Source organism: Pezoporus occidentalis, unplaced genomic scaffold (assembly GCF_034315485.1).
Source record: "Pezoporus occidentalis ecotype Australia unplaced genomic scaffold, CSIRO_AGI_Poc_V1 ctg437, whole genome shotgun sequence".
In the NCBI taxonomy this organism is placed as follows: domain Eukaryota; kingdom Metazoa; phylum Chordata; class Aves; order Psittaciformes; family Psittacidae; genus Pezoporus; species Pezoporus occidentalis.
The window spans coordinates 37685-57454 of record NW_026915766.1 but is presented as its reverse complement, the minus strand read 5'-3'; the positions used below and the strand labels follow the sequence as shown (position 1 = coordinate 57454).

The 19770-nt window shown below is 45.9% G+C and overlaps 1 protein-coding gene across 6 annotated transcripts in view; it reads left to right on the top strand.

Moving 5' to 3' along the window:
• The first annotated feature begins 261 nt into the window (after window positions 1-261).
• MGRN1 (mahogunin ring finger 1) overlaps window positions 262-19770 on the top strand; it is a 57187-nt gene continuing 37678 nt past the window's right edge. For 3 of the 6 annotated variants that reach the window (XM_062634708.1, XM_062634713.1, XM_062634712.1), the window contains exons 1-4: window positions 262-434; window positions 8150-8268; window positions 11064-11152; window positions 17573-17719. In XM_062634708.1, the coding sequence (XP_062490692.1) occupies window positions 347-434; window positions 8150-8268; window positions 11064-11152; window positions 17573-17719 (443 nt within the window). In that variant the 5' untranslated portion in view covers window positions 262-346. Of the gene's footprint in view, window positions 435-7529; window positions 7591-8149; window positions 8269-11063; window positions 11153-17572; window positions 17720-19770 lie in introns of those variants that run through there. The other 3 variants (XM_062634711.1, XM_062634714.1, XM_062634709.1) reach the window with 2 other exon arrangements.

Sequence of the window (19770 nt, the reverse complement as noted above, 5' to 3'; positions counted from 1 at the left end):
TTGCAAGCTGCGTTCCTGTGCGGGGGCTGTCCCCGTGCATGCCTGTGCACGCGGTGTCCCTGGGCACCCTCCCTGGCACCCTTGTGCGCGGGCTGTCCTTGTGTATCACCCGTACTCCCCAGCAGCTCCGGACCGGGACCCGCATGACAGCGCCCTCTGCCGGCAGCGCCCACGCTGCGCCCCGGTGGAGGCCTCCGCCACCCCTCGCCGCTGGTGGTATGCGCCGCTGCGGTGCCTGACGGGAGTTGTAGTCGCGGCACAGAAGGACTCGCTCTCCCAGCGTACCCTGCGCTGCCGCCGCTGCCGCTCTACGTCCCTTGGCCCGGCCGCTCTGCCCGCGGCCGCCATGGGCTCCCTGCTCAGCCGGCGCATCGCGGGCGTGGAGGACATCGACATCCAGGCCAACTCGGCCTACCGATACCCGCCCAAGTCCGGTGAGGGCCGCGGCGCTGCTCCCCTCAGGGACGGGGGCGGGGAAGGGGAAAGGGCTTTCCCCGGGTCTGGTGACCCCCCAGGCCGCCCCAGGTGGGGGGACAGGCGTAGCGGGGGGTGTCCGGGCCGCGGGGTCCCCGGAGGAGGGGCCTGCGGGAGTGCCGGTCACCGGCGGGGCCGAACGGGGCCCGGGCTGGCTCTGGCCCGGCTTGAGGTCTCCCTGGTGGGGATGGATGGTTCTTCTCGGGGTAAACTCGCGGTTTGAGGGCGTCTCGGTGCCCTGTCCGGCTGGGGTTCAGGGATGCAGGGGCGCCGTGTGCCCAGAATCTAGCGCTTCAGTAGTCAGCTCATCCTGGACCTCTGTCAGTGCCGGCTCCGTCGCTGCCCTTTGGTCCTGGTGGGTCCTGGTAGGTGAGCACGGCTTTGCTTCTCCACTCTGGGACCACAACAAGTCGTTGCTCTGCGGCAAGCAGGGCATCTCCTGCTGCCAGAGAGGAGGTGACAGGGGAGTTTGGTTTGGATGCGGGAGGAAAATCGGATGTGGTGGAATCAAGGATGGAAAACTGCCCATATGACAGCCTTTAACCCCTTGACATGACAGCGGTTCTCACGTTGGGGCCATTGGCTGGCATGGCCTGTGTAGGTGTTTGTTTCCCAAAGGGAGATGTTATGGAAGCTGATGGAATTCTCAGCAGTTGTTCAGTGAAGTTGGAGTAATCCCATGACTCACCTTGTCTTACACTGGCATTTGAGGTTGGCCTGGCTCAATGTGTTTAAAGAGGTTTGTGTATACATCTTACAGAACAAGTCATGAGGGAATTCGGGTGCTCTTTTCTCCCACAGTATCCATTTGTTTACAGATGTCTCTAAGTTTCTGTTCTGCTAGGGTTTTTCCAGGCAGGCTAAAGACTCTGAAGAGCAGCAGTTTGGGTTTCCTCATTCTGAAGTACAGCTGTGGCATAGCCTTTTTGTTTAGACTCAAGTTCTGTGTGTGTGCAGTGACTTGCTGGCTGTGACATCCTCGGGGCTGTGTGATGGAGGAAGCCAGGTCCTCCCAGTTTGTTTGCAGAGGGTGCAAGATCTTCTCAGATAGAGTCCTGCCATCACTGCACCTTGTCTTGTTGAAGGTTGGCCTTCAGCAAGGATGGTGGTGTGGAGGAGATGGAAGGGGGAAACCTGCCCAGAAAAATTCTTCAGCTGTGTTGGCTATATTAGAAAATGGAACTTGCCTATTTAAGGGGTGGGAACTAGTTCATTGAGCTGCTAGGAGAGGCAGATGACACTGCTGGGTCGCAGCAGGACTGTGTATGTCCTGTGCATGGTTGGGGGGCTTTCCTGGTGTGGGAGACAGGGTGGATGTGAGCTTGCTGCTGTAGCTGTGGTACCAAGGGCCCTGCTGGCACCTCTCTTACAGTGCAGAGGTTGCCCTTGGTTTCTGTTGATACTTAGAATGTTAGATATGGGCTGAATTAATTTATAACTACTGTATGCAATGAACATTAAACCGCTTCTTTCAAATCTTCACCCTCTTGTTTCTGACTGTCGTGATGACCTGGACTAGGATTTAATGGGGTTTTAGCCAATGTGCTTGCCAAGGTAGCTGCATCACACACACAAGGTTGGGTTTCTATGTTCATGTGCACCCTGGGAGGGGTCTTTGACATAGATGCTGTCAGAGAGTGTTCCGTGAGTGGTACCCCCCTTGTAAAACTGAACAGATAATACTCTCAAACAGCTGATTAAAGAAAAACATTGGTACTTCCTTAAAGGCTTTGGATACAATTAGATGCTTGTTTTTGTTTTTTTTTTGTTGCACTTGCTTGTGCTTTTTCTGAAAGTATTGGCTTTAGGCTAGACCTTTCTCTTCACCTTCTTTCACGTTTATTTAACAAGGATTCTCTAGACTTCAGGAAAGGAGAAAAGCTGTTCAAACTCAGGATCATTCTAGGCAGGAGGAGAGGTCACGGACAATTCTAAGGTGGACATTCAAGGAAGGTAACTATACACAGGAAAAGTAAGGGATCTTAGGATGACAACCTCTTCTTCAGGTGCAGCATGTTCAGTCAGGACACTGTCTCTTCTGGTCCTGCAATCTTAAGTGTGTTTGGCTTGGGGCTGGAAAGATTTGCTGTTGGTGGTACAAAACCTAGTGAAGATGACTGGAAGTGAGTGTGCAAGGTTTTGTTTGGGTTTAGGAAGCAAGGTGGAAGTCTACAAAAAGTTCTTAGGCTAAACAGTTGCTAATTATTTCTAACTTGATGCTGTGAGCCCTGAGCCTGCCTGTCTGGAAGAAGCCCCTTTTCCATCTGCTGTGTTAGCTGTTTGAACATGTGCACTGGAGCATTAGCAGGCAGTCTCCTGGCTGCTCAGACATTACCCTTAAGGGCTGGAAGATGTGGTAAGAGAGTGTTACCTGAGGTTATCCATCTTGTACGGCACCCAGGGCTGTCAGTTACTTTTACCTTCTTTCCCTCAGAGTCTCTGGTTGAAGCAGATCCTGACTTATTGCAGGTGTTTGGGCCATCCATGGTTGGTTTATCCATGGCATTGGTTTAAAGGAGGTGGGTTTGCTTTCTGCAGCAAATATACCACCTCATAAGAGGACCTGTTGTGCAAGGAAATAAACACAAACTACAGGTGTTCTGACTGTATTGTAAGCAGTATGTCAGCATGTGAAAAGGAACACGGATACTCGATCAGGTCATGTCAGGCGATGGCAGCTGTGGAGTCACAGCTGGTTGCAAATGCAGTGCTGAATTTTCGGTGCTCACTGACTTTTGATGTAGTTATTGCTGGCTCAGTCATGTGCTCTGTGGAGGTTTGAGCAGGTTGTTGTGGAATCCACCTTCGTCCTTATGAGCCAGAGTCCCTGGTGAGGCATACACAGATTGTTTAACAGGTTTGTTGCAGCTGATACAAGGTTTTGTAGTTAAAAATCCTCTAAAAATGCCCTGCTTATTCCTCCAAGGCTTTGGGTGTGGATCATCTATGTTTCCCCTCCTGCATCTGGGGGGCTGAAGCTGCTGAAATGGTGTGACACCTGATTCCGTTCTCTAATCCGTCTTCACTGAGACGTTTTAACCTTTTTGCTTGCTTTGTGGAAGCCTGACCAGTTGAAGGGGGCTGGAGAAAGGCCCAGTTTATACAGCAGAATTAGCGTCCCCATGAAATGGGCTTAAAAATGGGTAATTGCAAGGAACAGTCATGATCTTCTCTGTGCTCCTGTACTTGAAGCAGGAAACCAATCCATGTTCCTGCATGCAGGCTCATGATGCCCTTATTGCTTTAGCAACCAGTGAGCAACACACCAGTGTTTTCTGAAGCTCCTTCGTCAGCTCGTCTCTTGTTCTAGCGAGCTCATCTGCAGAGGGGAGCGGGGCAGGGAGCACATGCCCTTGAGATGGTTTTTCTCTTTTGGAGTAGGCTCTTGGAAGAGAACTCCCTGGATGTTTTTGGAAGGGGGAAAAAGAAAGGAGGCAGATTTCTCCTCTTGAAGCTGAACTGCTTTGTTGTTTGGGAATGATGCTTTAATTAAAGAAAAAGCATTTTTAAATAGGAGAAGAGTACCCAGAGCTGTACTCAGTCCATCACCACCTTCTCCACTCATAAGCCATGTGTACTGTGACAGCATCAAGACAGAAACACGTTGCTGTATTTCACATATAGCTTTTGCTCCTCACCCGCGCCGCACAGCAGGACAATTGTCTCTTACTCCTGCTGTAGTTCTGTAGGAGCTTCAGCCTGACCCTGCTGGTGATAGCCACCATCACCACTGATGCATTGACTGGATCATTCGCTTCCCATCTTCTCTGCACGTTTGCACAGCACCAGACTAGAGCGCTTGTGGGTCAAAACCAGTTCCTTTTGCTACTGATTTGTTGCTGGGTTATATTTAACCCAGTTCAGAGCCACATTCCTGTTGCTACATGATAGCTTTTGGTGGCCCAACAGGGATGGCCTCATCCAGATGCAGTGCTGGTTCAGGCTCAGGCTGTGCCTAGGGCTTTGCTGTCAGCATGCAATCTTGGTGAATGTCTGAGTAAATAAAAGAGACTTAATTTCTATCAAGTCACTGTTAATTCTAATAATGGTGAGAAGCCTGAGTGGACGTTTAATTGTTTTCTGTTAATGACTATTGTACGATACAGGCCTTGTTTTTCTGGGGCTGCAGTTGTGTTGTTGACTCTGCTCCTTGCTGTTGTAGGGTGCTGTGTCCCCTGCCAGCATGTCACTTGTACATCACATGTGTGTTGGGTGTGCATGGTCATGGCGTTAGGATGGTGCAATAGTTAGGGAGAAGTAATTATGCCTGGAGCACCTTCATCCTGGTGCATCGATGGTAAGAAAGCTCTACCACCATGCTGAACTAAACGTTAAGCATTTTGGTGTCACTTGATGCCTTGGAGAAGCCTTGGGTTCCAGTTTGGTTTTGCGTGGGACAAACTAATGAGGCAGGCTTGGCTATTGTGTCCCAGTGGTGTGTTTCCGGCCACTGTAAAGTTTTCCACCAATTTCTGTTAAAACCAGTGCTTGTGCTTCATGTACCTTAGCAGTGTCATCTTTTTGTGCTTTCTTTTACCTGGTTATCTCTTGTGTTTTGTGCTGATTTACCTTGGGGAAGTAAAGCCACAGTTTTTCTGTGCTCTGGCATTTTTCTCATGTTCTCATCCTTGTTTATGTGTCTTCTTTCCTTGTAAGTGTGTTGCTGTGTTTTCCATGAGGATTTCTGTTTGTAGCAGCTGTGGGGAGGGTTAATCCAAAGATTTTTTTGCTTTTCTTTTTTTTTCCCTGTGGAGGAAGATGATGCTTAGCATTTGCCTTGTGCCCACAGCCATAGAACTCTGTCAAAGCTGGCCTTGCAACACCTGCGTAAGGTAGGTTAAGGTTGTTTTATAGGCTGGGGGGACATGTGGGGGCAAGGTTCCAGAGCTGTAGTAGTCCGGCTAAAATCCTAAAGCTGTCTTGGTAATGGAGCTGGAAAGAGAGCCTGGAGGTGGAGCTGCAGTGGGATTTTAATGTGTACAAAATACATACAAGCCTTTTAGAGGCACTAAATATCTGACTGGTCTTGTGCCTGGGTATGTGGATGTCATGGTGACTGGAAAAGGGGATACGTCATGTTTGCCTCTGTGAATTTTCTTTGTCCTTTTACTTCGTCCTTTTAGCCCTTGGTGTGATATTTACAGAAGCACTTTCTTAAAACATTTTGTCTCCACCTTGGGCAAACTCTGAGTTGCTTGTGCCAGTGGTTGAGAGGAATAGTGTGTAACTTTGGTCTTACCTTGAGAGCTCTGAACTGAATGTGGTGTAGTAGCAACTGGTTTCTGAAAGCTTGCAGTAAAACATCTTTTCTGTTGTTTTTTGTCTTTTTTAGCTGCTCAGAACTGTGTTATAAATTTGTGTAGACAGTTTGTGCCATCCTGGTTTGTTATGCTGTTGAGACCTCGCGTAAGTGGCAGGTTTTGTGTCTGCAGCAGCACCGGCAGAGCCCTGGGGTGTTCTCACCAGTGAGTTCCTTCTGAACTCCTTAAAGTGGTTTCCTTGTGCTCCTTGTGACTGGCACTGACAACAGTCCTTGTTTGCTCATTAAGGAAGTGCCTCGGAGAAGAAAACCCCTTCACATTGCACGAGGTGACTTAGCAGGAAGATGAAGGGAGCCTTCTGTTTGAATGTGGAGTTGAAGCTGTCGTTTCCAGTTAGAGAAGTGTTGCTGTATTGCAGGAGATAGTGCGTATTTCTGAGAAATCCTAACAGTGTTAGAGGTCCTCAAAGTACTTAGTGGAGCACAGGCAGCCTGGCAGTTGCCTTGAATGTGCTAGTTCTGTGTCTCGGTGTCGTTCCAGTTGTACAAGAGACACCTTTTCATCCCAGGGTGCTGCAGGGGTGATGCTCTCCTGGCTCCCTGCAGGCATGGGGTGTCAGTGGTGGTGAGCAGTCCTTGCTGGTTGGGGCTCTGTGTCCTCTGCACACAGGATGCAGAACTTCTGCCACAGAAAAAGCTCTGCTCTGAAACTGTAATACACATTTGCTGAGGTGAGTCAAGCCCCAGGATGTCTCTCTCATTCACTGTGTATGAAGGAGCTGACTCAGATCCCAGATAATCAGCCGCTGCAGTACTGAGGCATCCTGCACAAGTGTTGTCTTCATGGTTAATCAGATTAAAATGCACCAAAACACAATCATCTTGACCCATGTAAAATCTGTTCCTAAACCCAGTGTTTATCACGCTTTTGTGAACCTCAGTGCAAGCATAAACCACCACAGTGTATCTCGGGTGGAGAGGCTGTATCCAACAGGCTGTGCTTGGAGATGACATGGAGATTAGGTTTTCGATTTATAGCTTCTGGGAGGGCTCGGGAAAGGTTGCTTGTCATTTGGAGCACTTACATTTTGTCATGCTGATTCTGTAGGGCAGATTCTAGGTAGATTCTGGACCTGTGCTGAAGTTGATGGTTGTATGTAGAAAGGAGGATGTGTTTCTATAATATATACATCTGGATGCTTGTAAGCTGAGCTCAGCAGTAGCTGAGCACTACCATGGTCACTACAGCGCTACCATCTGTGCAGAGCAAGAGCCTTTCTTAAAGCATAAAGGAAAAAAAGGCTTCATGGAAAAAACAGCCATTCAAGAAACCCCTTCCATTTCAGCGTAAATTGTGCTTGCTCCTAGCTAGAGGGGACTGCAAATCCTTTCCTAATGCCTCTATAATGATTCAGATTATTAGTTACTGCTTCTGTAATGACTTGTCTTAAAATGAATCTTATGCTGTCCGTGCACTGCACGTAGGGAAGAGAATGTACGTTTGGCTCAGTCCTTTCATCATGTGCATGAGAAACCCCCGCTCTGAAACTTCCAGGGAAATGGCTGGGGTGGAGCCGCCTCTTTCAGTTCTCTCCTGGTTCTTATTTATCTGACGTTGTAACTCTGTGAAGTTCATGTTGGAGGGTGTTTTTCTGAAGTCACTGTAGGAGGAAGCCACGTTTGTGGTGCCCTCATGCAGCTGAATTGATTTGGTTGACTTTGCAGTTAATTCAGTGCTCCAGGATCCCAGTGACCTTGCGCAGACTTCATCTCCTGAAATCTGCGCTGTAGTGCGTCGCCTTAAAGATGAATGAAACAAATACACTGTGAAGCTTTCAGAGCTGAAGTTCAGTTTAGTCAGTCCCAGGATTTATCTCCTCCAAACACCCATTTCTGCATTTAGAACTGTCAATGTTATTGATTCAGCATCAAGGTGTGCAGTCTTTAGCACTCACAGCAAAGGTTTTGTGTCTGTCCCTGGGATATGGGAATGAAAGAGGGGAGGGAAGGTGAACTTTGCCCAACAGGAGCCCCTCTGACTCTGCAGGGCTTTGCAGTGGGAAGAAGTCTCATCCTTCTCTGAGCAAGTCGATGGTGTTTGTGGGACTGGATGGTGGAGAAAAAAAGAATTCATTGGAATTGAGCGATGTTGGAAGGAGCTGACTCTTACTGCTCCCTGTCCCTTCTCTGGAAAACAAGTTAAAATGGAATTTTCTTCACTGTAATGATCTATTCTAGTTTGCTGGGTTTCTTCCGCTGCTCCTACTGTTGGCAGTGTCCATTAGTAACATAGGGAAGGAGCGAACCAGCAAGTATTTTCCATGGTTTATGCTCTTCCATACTTTCGAATGAAAAACTGCACAGACCAGCTGTTTTCTGGGAAGCATTAATTTGCTTGTGGTTTTCTTTTTCTAGGAAACTACTTTGCAAGTCACTTCTTTATGGGAGGCGAGAAGTTTGACACCCCTCACCCTGAGGGCTACCTTTTTGGCGAGAACATGGATCTAAACTTCCTTGGGAACAGACCTGTTCAGGCAAGTTCCTATATGTTGTCTATTTTACCCTCTTGTTTTCTGCCTGTTTTGGGAAATCTTTGTAGGGGCTTGTAGAGGAGGATGGCACAGACCTAAGAAACCCTCACTACTTGGGGAGTGTAATTCCAGTCAGAGGTGCAAGAGTGTTCCCCAGTCCAATGGCCCAGCTTGCCAGTTGCCAGAGCTGTTCAAATGCAAGCAGTTTTCCTAAGAAGCAATAGTCACCTTCTAGGCTTATTTTCACTTAAGACAGAAGGAAGAATTAGTGGAGGTAGGAGGACAGGAACACAGGAGCACAGATTTTAGGGACTAATTATGATTGCCTGGGTGGTGTTAAGACAGATCTTGATATTTGTTGGGGTTTGCTTGCTTTGTAACCTGGGTGGGCTGCTCAGAAAGTCTTTCCTTTAGTTTTCCCAGTTGCAACGTGGAACTATTATACTGGGCTCCCAGGGGTCTTGTGAGACTGTGGAAAGCTACCTGCTTGAGTGACTGGCTTGTTCTGTTATGAACAGGGAATAGCACTGTTGTGGGGGACAGATTGGACTTTTATGCAAATGTTATGTTTTGGTTTCCTCTTGCCTCTCAGAACTGCTTAAAAAGAGCAAAAAGGTTTCAGCAGGAGCCATTTGGAGCTATTTTCAGAGTGCTGGAGAGGAAAGGGTTAAGCGCTGCTTGCTTTGCCGCTATTTTCCTAGCTGTTTCTGCAGCTTCAAAATGTGAAAAAGAAAACGTTGTTGCCATGGTTCTCATCCTCAGAAAAGCTGTGACTAGAAGTTTATTCATGTTTGTAAGGCTTGGGGGCCGTTCAGTGTCACCCCTGGTTTACAGATGGGGAAACTGAGGCAAGATGACTCACTGAATTGGATTGGTGACAGGCAATTTCTGCTGAGCTGTCCTCAGGCTTTGCCATTGGTCTTCTCAGCTCCACAGTTCACAGCACTCTGCAGGGTAGGACAAGGGAGAAGCCAGAAAGCCCGTGTTCAAGCAGAAAGAAAGCCCGTGTTCAAGCAGAAAGTGCAGATAAGTAACAGAATTAGGAAGGAAGGACTTTAGATGGAAATTGTTCTGGATGTAACAGTGCTGTGCAGGCATGGGGATGCTCAGTGCATGTCCTGTGCCATGTCTGCATACAGGACCTGTGCAGGAGAGTGATTAAAAGCTGACTGCTTCTCCTTTGCTTTGTGACTAGCAGCTGCACAGTGCTCCAATAAAAGCAGAAGATGCAACTGTAAGCAAAATATCCCATGTGCCTATGGCTATAGGGCCTAGCCTTGGAGAGTTAAATTGCCTTCATGTCTCAGCTTGGGTTTCCTTGCAGGCATCCCAGCACTGAATTTCGTCATTTCTTCAGAGGGGAGTGGGTGAGAATGCTATTAACACAGTGGGATGTTTGCCAAATAGGTTTAAGAGAGGGAGGCTGTTGTGGTATATAGTTTGCCTGTGTAAAGTTGATGCCCTTTGGCAGCTCTGATTAATCTTCAGGGAAAAAAAAAACACGAACACAGAGCAGCAGAACTGCTTTCTGGACACAGACCAAGTTCTCACTTTGCAGTAGCTTTGGTCCTGACTGCTCTGTGTAGAGCAGTGCTACCAACCACAGTACCCAGCAGTCAGGGTGCAAGGAAAGTAGTTGCTGCTGCCCTGTGAATTCTCTGCTGCCTGTGGCTGCGGCGCAGGTTTTCTGTGTTGATCAGGAGGCAGCATGTTTCCCCTCTCTGACTGTTGCTCCACCAATGCATTTCTGTGGTCTGAGGGCAATGCTGAAAGGTTGTGTCCTGGAACTGCCCTGAAGCTCAGCTGCAGTAGCATTTGGCTGCCTGTTTAGCAGACTCCTCATTTTTAAGGAATCGTGTATATTGGTGGTCCCTGGTACTTCTGCTCCATACCAGTCACTCCCTCTATTCTGCTGCAGGGGACCTGGTAGGTGTGTGTCTGAAGGACCTCAACTCCAGTGAGTTTGTGTGGTGGCACTGTTGCTGGATACATTCAGAATTACCTTCTGCCTGAAAGCCTGTCAGGTAGCTATGTACCTTTGTGTCATGCCATTGCTCTGACTTGGAGGATGGCTGTGTCTCCAGTCCGAGCACCTATCAAACTTGGCGGTTGTGTGAGTGGATGTTTCAGCTTCAATTTTCATGAAGCAGATGGGAGATACAGCAGGCAGGTCTGCAGTCGTACAGGTTGTGGTCACCACAGTAAGCGGTTTCCTTTGCATTTCTTGCTAGAGAGTCTGTGACCAGTAAGGAGAATTACAATCTAAAGCATTATTGTCCTTTATTTAATCTATGAAAGAAGGTCTCTTGACAGTAGGACAGGATGAGGCCCCCTATCCCCATCTCTTTTCCAGAACATTTGCCCCATTGTTTAAGAATAAAAAGAGTTTCCCCCAGTAATCCAGGGCTTCAGCATGCTGATTAACAGTTAAGTCACCCTTTGCATGCTGTAACACACATGGAAGAGCTGCATTTTTTCTGCTCAAGCTGGAGGTGGTTTCTTAAGTGGAAATAAAAGCTTGTGAGAGCAAGGCTTTCCAGAATTCAGAGTGCAGGAAAAGAGCTTTCTTAAAGTACTTACTGCCAATACAAGCTATTGCTGGGCCAGAGCAGGATTCTTATCCTGAAACATACTTGATTTATCTGTAAGTAGAATTTGCTGTTGCTGTTCCTTGTGGTTGTTGTGCTGAATACCCTTAAAGGTAGATGTTTCTTGGTTTGGGTAAATTATATGCCAGGTAACATGCTACTACCTTTTATGGTATAATAATAGGAGAATGATTTGCCTTTTTATTCCAGTTTCCCTATGTCACTCCAGCTCCACATGAACCTGTGAAGACGCTGAGAAGTTTGGTGAACATCCGCAAAGACTCTCTCCGACTTGTGAGGTATTGCTATTGCCTGAACCTTTCATTTTATTCAACCCAGCGATCTGTCGTCCAGAGCCAAACTGTATTTGATAAGGTTTTAGAGAAACAGCTGAATTTCAGATCCCTGTTGCTGGATATGTCTAGAGGTTTCTGTTTCCTTGTGCTCAGAGCTTTCAGGTGTTTTTCATTTTCCTTATTCCTAGACTTGAGCCATCTGTGTTTCCAAACAGGACTAGTGATGTATCTGTCTCTGCAGGACAAGCTAGAGTCATAAAAAAAAAACATAAAAACATTAGTATGAATGGACGATATTAGTCAGGTCAGTAAACTATACAGAGAGATTCCTTTCTCTGTTCTTATGCAAGGAGAAGCCAGAAAGTGGCTGATTCTGGTGCAAGTCACAGGCCAGGAAGACTTACCAGTCTTGAGTGAAATTTCCTCAGGTTTCTCCTGCTGCCAAGATAAAGTTTGGTCCTAGTGTTATGGATTTGTTTAGATGGCTGGTGGCCCATGCATAGGGGAAGGAGGACTGGATAGTTACGGAGATCTGTTTCACTGTGCTACACCCAGATCTAAACCAGGACTAGCTGGATGTAATGGCAAACCCTTCAACCTGTGGCTGCCCTCTTTCAAACAGATGGCTGAAGTACAGAGGCTGAGCATACAGTGCTTTGTTTTGGTCTGAGCTACTGGGTAGATGTCCAGGCAAAGCATTTCTCAAAGATCCTTGAATTGCTCAGAGTTCTGCGTTTCAGGCACAGGGCCAGCTTCCACTCTCAGCCAAGGTGGTTCTGGGAGTATGGTGTAATGTGAATAGTTTGAGTCATAACCACACAAACCCCTTTTTGTTTTTGTGTGAAAAATGAAGGGTTTATTTTGGTTTTTTAAATGAGCAATACCTGTGGTTTCAAAACTGATTGAACAGGAAAAGAGGGAAGAACTTCTGAAGAAGTAACCATTGGTAAACCACTCTGAATGCTGTCTCACCCTTTCAGCTAAAGGGTGAAGTACTTCTCTAGGAAATAGCCTTGCTTTCCCCCCACACTTGCTGTGGAAACGGTATTTTGTTCTCCTTGCAGGCATCCACGTAAATGGTGGAACATCTCAGAAGCCAAATGGCAAGTGGCTTTTTCACTGGGAGAGGCGTTGCTGTGAATGGAGGAGTTGATGGGGTTTAGTACATACAGTTCTTTCATTCTGTTTTCTGTGGTTGCCCTCCCAGGTGGAGTTGAAGCTCTGGACTATATGAAATATAGTGTCCACGCACCCTAACAGTGTCCTGGTTTGCATCTGTCTAATTCCTGGTACTATCAGTTCTTTTGCTGCCTTGTGAACTCCAATAGGCTTTTGTGCTGCTGCCACCATATTACTGCTGTTAACACCACCATCAACATTACTCTATTTAATTTTGTACTGATGTAGACCCAGAATGAGATTTTAATTGCCAGTCCCCAAGGGTACATTGTGTCTCGTGCCTTTTCTGCTGTTCTGTACCAGAGACTTTTCCTTTATTCTTCTATGTACATAAAGACACTTTGTGCCCTCTCCAGCTTGGCTTATTTAAAACAAGTAATTGAGGTTTGCACATTCTTTCCAGAACTAGTTAAGTTTAATTTATCACCTCCTCCACCAAATAAAATGATACTGGGTTGAGTGTCTTAAGTGTAAAGTAGGTTCTGATGATGAAGTGCTCACAAAGTTTTTGTTTTTCATAGAGTCATAGGATGGTTTGAATCCAAAGGGACCTTAATGATCATTCAGTTCCAACCCCCCTGCAGCAGGCAGGGGCAGCTTCCACTAGACCAGGTTTCTCCAAGCCCCATCCGACCTGGCCTTGAACACTGCCAGGGATGAGGCAGCCTCAGCTTCAACCTGTGCCAGGGCCTCAGCACAGAAAAAATTCTTCTCAATACCTAATTGACATCTTTCTTTTTAAAGCCCCCCCCCCCCCCCCCGCCCCTTGTCCTATCCCTGCATGCCCTTGTAAAAACTTGCTGAGAGTGCACTCATTCTCATTGTCCATGTCACTGACAAAGATGTTACACATCACTGGTCCCAATACCAACCCTGTATTTAATTGAAAAGTCATTGTTCACCTGTGAAGAGGGTGCTTATCCATAATTTGGGGTGCAGGACTTTATGGAGAAATATGAGGAAATGTCCACTTTGGGTTTCCAGCTCTTACCAGACAAATTCTGAGCTTTGCCCAACTATGAAAGTTTACAGCAGCTTTGGAGAGAAGCAATAAACCTGTGGACCTGAGTTTTCAACACCTTGTGTGAGTGCTTGAGCTCTAGCAGGGTGAGACTCTCTGAACCTCAGAGGAGGGCAGCATGAGTTTTGCTGTTAACAGCTAACAGAAGAGTGCATTATGTCTGTCTCATGTCCCTCTTCTGGCACTGGATTGGAAGCTGATTTCAGAGCTGAAGTACCCGATAAGCTTAAGATGGCTGTTTACTTTTATCTTGAAAGCACTTCCAGTCACTAGAGGAAGATCAACTCATAAAGTGTTTCATGGAAAAATTACATCCTGGGACAGCCTCTCTGCTTCAGTGTGGGCTTTGGATGGCATCACGGAACTAAAGTGCTGAAGGAATCAGCAACTGTAGTGGCTTGGGAATGTGTCTGAAGCAGCAGCAATACCGTGGAGAATAGTGAGACCACTGAGCACTTTGGATAAGGGCCTGAGAGGGAGGTGGATAATAGGGACTGAAGGAGATGGGTGAGTTACTGTGAGTGAAAGAAGGGAAATCCCTCCTCTGCCCTCTCCACCACAGTGGGGCTGATGATCCTTGGAGCTGTTCATCCTGCAGTGAAGGTGATGTTACGGAGGGTGCTGGGACTGCCTTATCTGCAGCCCTGAACAGTGTTAAACTGTACAGATCTCTGCAGGATGCTTAAACAGGAAAGCTTCCATTTGATGGTGATCTCCCTCCATGACGGTCAACACTGATAGAGATGTCAAATGCCTGCTAAAACTGTTGTAATGCATATCTTACAATGCTAAGCCAAGCAATACTTCACATTTATCCTGCAGGTCTACTAAGCTTTTGATCAAACTTTTTAATCTCCTCAAAGGATGAAATCAGGTTCGACTCCACCTAGTTCTGTAAAATTGTCATGGTTGCTGTTAATTATATTTTTATCTTTTAATTCTTTAACAGACAAACAAAAAGACGTGATGTCAGACCAGGTGGCCTCAGCTCCCTTGGTCATCCTGCTTTGCCTTTTTCATCATAACGTTGGATCAGCTGTTTGTTCTCAAAGGTGGTCAGTCTCTTCTGCTCTGTACACATGGTTGTGGAGACTGTGCTCTCATGTGCATGACTGAAAGGCACACCTAGCAAAGTCACTGGTTTCTAAACTTGTGCATGCATCTGTGGCCACCTCACACCAGCACTGTCTGTAGGGTTTGACCGAATGAACTTGTAAACTTCAAGTGCAGGTGGAGACAGAAGAGCTCTTGAGCTCCCAAACCACTCCTGAACCACCACCTCCTTATCTGCCATATCCTTTGCAAAGAAAGAAGGAATGCAAAATGTGTGACTTCGTCTTATTAGTCTCCTGAAGATACATCCCACTGTTCTTGCACCTTAAGGTGGAACATGAGATATCTCTGCTTCTCAGAGTATGCACTGGTAGTCTTTGCTTGTTCCTCGGTCCAGCTACCGGTTGGTATAGCTGCTTATGCAGTCTTTTCTCACCTGAACTCCTTGCTATGTGGCAGACAATTTTCTTAACCTCCAGCACCAGGCATGTTGAAACTGGAAGATATGTACACAGCCTTGCTGTGACTGTCACCATTTAGGCATGTGTACTTTGCCCCCTGCTTGAGCGATGGTGTTCAAGGCAGGCAGGGCTTCCTGTCTCCCAGCAGATGCATCCTCCAGAAACCTTCTCTCCAGGCATTGCAGCTGGTAGTTGGTAGTGTCCCCTGTATAGTCTCCCAGGGCAACAGATCAAGTGAAGCCTAGGTTTAGAAAGGTTTAACCGCTTTGGGTCTTGAAAGGATGGAAGCACGTTCCGAGTGCTGGCAGGGAGGTGAAGAGGTGACACTGGGAGCAGGGTGGTGATATGGGAACCCGTGTGCTTTTTGTGGCTTCTCTGAGAAGACAAAACAGGCAATGGTTTTACCATTGAAGAAATGTTGTTGTGTGATCTGCACCCACCCCCAGGTTTCCCACTTTGTTACTTGGGGCTGTTACAGATATCTACATCTGTAGTGTTGGTTTGTAACTCATACACGTGCTACTCATCTCTATTTTGATACCTACCGTATATACAGTGAGTATAGGTCTATGAAGGAGCCTCCATTGGTGCTTGCCTTCAAGGGGTGCTGGTTCTCCCCCACCCTACTTCTTCTGGAAGAAGTGTCAAAGGTATCATAGCATGGATCCACTGCTGCCAGCCTCAGATCAATGGAGGGCAGTGCAGCATGGGACAATTTGCAGAAGTTTGCGTTGCTGCTTTCTTGTGGGCTGATTGTTGCCATCTGTTGTTCTTGGGTCAGTTCAGGACACAATGTTGATGCTACCCTTGTGTTTTCTAGGCAAACCTGCCCTGCTGGATAAAGTATTTCTTGTTTACAGCCTTCGAGTGCCATGATTTTATCCTTTTAATGCAACTAGCTACTGTGAAAATACCATCTTGCTCTATACTGTATATTGTATCCAGTATTTGCTGCTGCAAGTGTTCAGACCCTCTGTTCTTGGGATTTCTGTTTTTATACTTGCATGTTGGGTGTATTCTAGTTTGATTTACTGTTCTGACATTGGTGAACCTCTGGCAAAAGTCTTGTTTGGAGCTCTCCAGCTCCTTCAGGCAGGAATGCAAGTGTATGCTCTAGTGGCTCACTAGGATTACAATAGTATGTGCGTTAGGTGTTTGATTGTACTGCTCTCAAATTTTATTTTGCACCTTCTGTATTAAATGGCTGAAGTTGAACATTTCATTCTTGTTCAGTGTGATGTTAAATAAAATTCATGCTGGAACTCTCTTAATTAGGCAGCAGTTATTACATCTCAGTGAACTCGGTAAATAAGGATTCCCTTGACAATTTTCAGATGGAATTATGAGTATTTCTGAGTATTTTCAACAGTGCAGCATATTCATTGAGGCTGGTTAATGAAAGGAGAGGCTGACTGATACTGCGAAGTCAGAGACAGTGCCAAGCTTTTCCTGAATAGTTTAGCTGCTTGGCTTTGACCCAGGCATCGTGGCAATTAAGGTAGTACCAACAGACAAGTGAGGCTGGAGCTGAGTGTACATCAACTAGTGTTGTACACCTCTCAAAGGCAACCTGTTGCATTCACCTTTTCTGCACAGTGGGGGGTTTAATGGTGGTACCTACAGTTGTAGGGTTATGGTGGGATTGGAATTTACGTAGGAGAATCTGCTTCTGCCCCGCCAGTGAATCACATCCATTCTGTCTGTCACTTTGCTCTTCAGGGCAGGAGAGGTCTTCTCAATGGTATGTTGTGTTGGGTGCTTGTTCCAGATTGCTGGTTTCCCTGGCCCCTCCTAGCATGCCATAACTCTCTGCTCAACCATGGCCTTAGCTTGCTGCCCTGAACCTTTCTTCATACCACCTTCTTCACCAGATTTGTAACCTGCCTTTTTGTAGCAGCAGTGAGGAGGAGTAATCCTGGGCAGTGGTGATCACACAGTTGTTGAGTGGCCCATAGCCAGGTTATAACTCACGTTTATAGAAATTGAAATAACTTCTAAACTCATCCTCTATTGGTTATCATGCATCTGTTACACAGTTGAATGTGTTAATTTTTGTTTATACAATAAATGTGTGCAAGCTTCAGTCATTAGCAGCATCAAAGGTTTGATTGACGATTTATACTTTTAAAGGTATTTGAAGTTCCTGTGTTTGGATACTTTCTGAGCTGAATATCAATCTTCTGTCTGATACTGATCACACAGATCAGTGTGATCTTTTGTTGATCAGGAGTTTTGTGTTACAGAAACCCTGTTATTTTGCCTGTCATGCGCCGTTTAATTTGCAGAGTTAAAAGAATTGGGCTTCAGACTTCTCAGGCCTGTGCAGGATTTCTTTAGCCTAAACATTGAGTCTAATGTGAAGTTTTAAAAGGAGGGAGAATGTTTCTTGTCTTAGGATTTGACATTCTTATCTTAGGGTTTGACATTCAAGAGTTCACTTTCTTGTCTCATTCTGTGTCCCAGCATTGTAAGGCTCAGTGAGATTCTTCAACACCATCACTACATAATTCAATTGAATAACTTCAATCAAATCTTGGAAGAACCTTTCTTGGAGGAAAGAATCAAAGTCTTCTGGGAAGCCCCAGTGGAAGTCTATGGTGCCTTGCATGCCCAGAACACCTCCACTGAAGTACTCTTGTCCTGATTCCCAGAGTGATCTTGATCACATCTCATAAGAATATGTTCTAATCCTCTGGCTTTGTCTTTCAGGTATAAAGATGATGTTGACAGTCCTACTGAGGAGAATGGGAAGCAGAAAGTCCTGTACAGCCTGGAGTTCACATTTGATGCAGATGCTCGTGTCGCCATCACAATCTACTGCCAGGCTACAGAGGAGTTTGTTGGTGGCATGGCAGTGTAAGTCCTGGGCGTGTGGGCATGTGGAGGGGCACAGGCTCTCGTCTGATGAACAGGGCAGTGCTGCCATGGAGGATGGAGAGGCTAATCTTTTTCTGGTTTGCTTTATATATTCTCATAGCTTTGAATATTATTTTCACTTCCCTCCTGCCAATGTCCTCTCTTTTGTTCCTTTCTTGGTTTGTTTTTTGGTGTGGAGAAACCATTTTGTGTGCATTAAAGGAGAGGAGCTCACAGCTGTGTGCTTTGTCAGCAAGATTTTCTATGAAATTAAAAACCAAATACCCTTCCCTTCAAACAGTACCTGTTTTTAACCCAGATCACCTGACTCACTGGATTTCTATGATCCCTGTGATGGCAGCATCTAGGCCACCAAAGTAAAGCTCAGTCTGACATTTACATAGCAAATCTGTGGAATTGAGGCTCACCCAAAGCCTATTTTGGGATGAATGACCCCCTAAACACAGGCTGCTGGGAAATGGTTATCAGGAGGATTTATTGCCTGAAACTGTGTTTCCTGTCAAGCACATGTATTAGTCTTTGACTAGCTGTAGAAAGAATGGTCAAACTGTCATCCATGGAGTCTTTCTTATATCCTGGTAGTGCATCCCTACAGCTTTCAAACCTTTTTATCTAAATCTGCATGTTTAATCCATTCCAATCAACACTGTATCCCATAACACTATGCAAAATTTTCTCTCTGTATTAAGAAATAAGGTGGCTGAAATGTGCTTTCCCTGGTGTGAGCTGGGTACACATGAGCTGCTGGTACGTTACAGCAGGCTTCCCATGGCCATGGGACAAATAATTCTTCTTGGTCTATGGGTAAAGGAAGATTCAGGCTGCAGAAGCTCTTGGCTTCCTCTGGTAGAGGCTTTTGGCTGATCAGTGGCTCTGTGCATGTGATGCTGATGGCTTCTGCAGTGGTGCTCTGAATTTGGGGGTTAACTTATGTTTTATTGGAGGGATCTGTAGAGGTTTCAGCAGGGAGAAGTACGTATGACAAACCATAAAATGGCTTGTATGTTTTATGCAAAGTATAAACATCCCACTAATGACCAATGAACAGTGTATTTTTAGAAATGAGACAGGCTCAAAGCTGCCATCCAGATGTGCGTTCCTCCAAACTGGAGGATATCCCAATCCAGAATTTTTGCTTAGGCCACTTCATTTCTTCTGTTGAAGCCTGTGAATGCCTTTACTTTTGAGAGGTAATAAATTAGCTCCTTTTAAGTGCTTGAAAAATCTCTCTTGACAAACTGTGAAAATGCTTTCTATTTAGATTCAGCTTGTCCTGAGCAGAGCTGAATGAAGCAGGATACCTTAGAATAAAGTTTCCATGTTCTGTCTCTTGGGTCCTTAGGTTTCCTGTGAATTTAGTGCTAGTGAAGGTGTTGGAATGGCAGCCTTGGAGATTGAAGTCCTCTTTTCTTAATACAGGTACAATGTGGAGAGGTGGCCAGTGTCCCTTGTGCTGCCTCGCAGTGTTCCTTGTTTTTTCACCTAAGAAGGAAACCTGTTGTGGGCTAATGGGAAGAGCTGAGGGCCTCTGTGGCCAGGGTGGATGTATTTACATTGCCAGACTTCAGCCATGGCTTAAATCAGCAAGTCTTGTTTTAAATCATTGATTTTAATCTTGTTTTGCACATTCACTTGTTGATTTGCTTGGAGACTGTCTTTGTCACTTATCAGTAATGCCGAAACATCTATTATCTGTATTTACAACTCGGTAAGCTTCACATCAACCTTTGTGCTACATTTTACAATGAGCTTAAGTCAGTAAAGATTATGCATGTAGTTTAAAATGTATTTTTTCCAGACTCCTAGTTAAGCTTTTTGTTGTGTCAAAATGGCAAAAAAGAAAGTTATTCTAAAAAGAAAGATGATCTTTTTAACCTGTGTCTTGAACCAGCCTGTGTTGGGGTGAAATGCAACTGAGTCACCTGAGACCAGCAGTGTAGCATTCTTGTTGGTTAAACTGCTCTATGTTGGACTCATAAAAGACCATCTTGTCAAGTTGTGCCTTGAATAATAATTGCCTAATGAAAGTA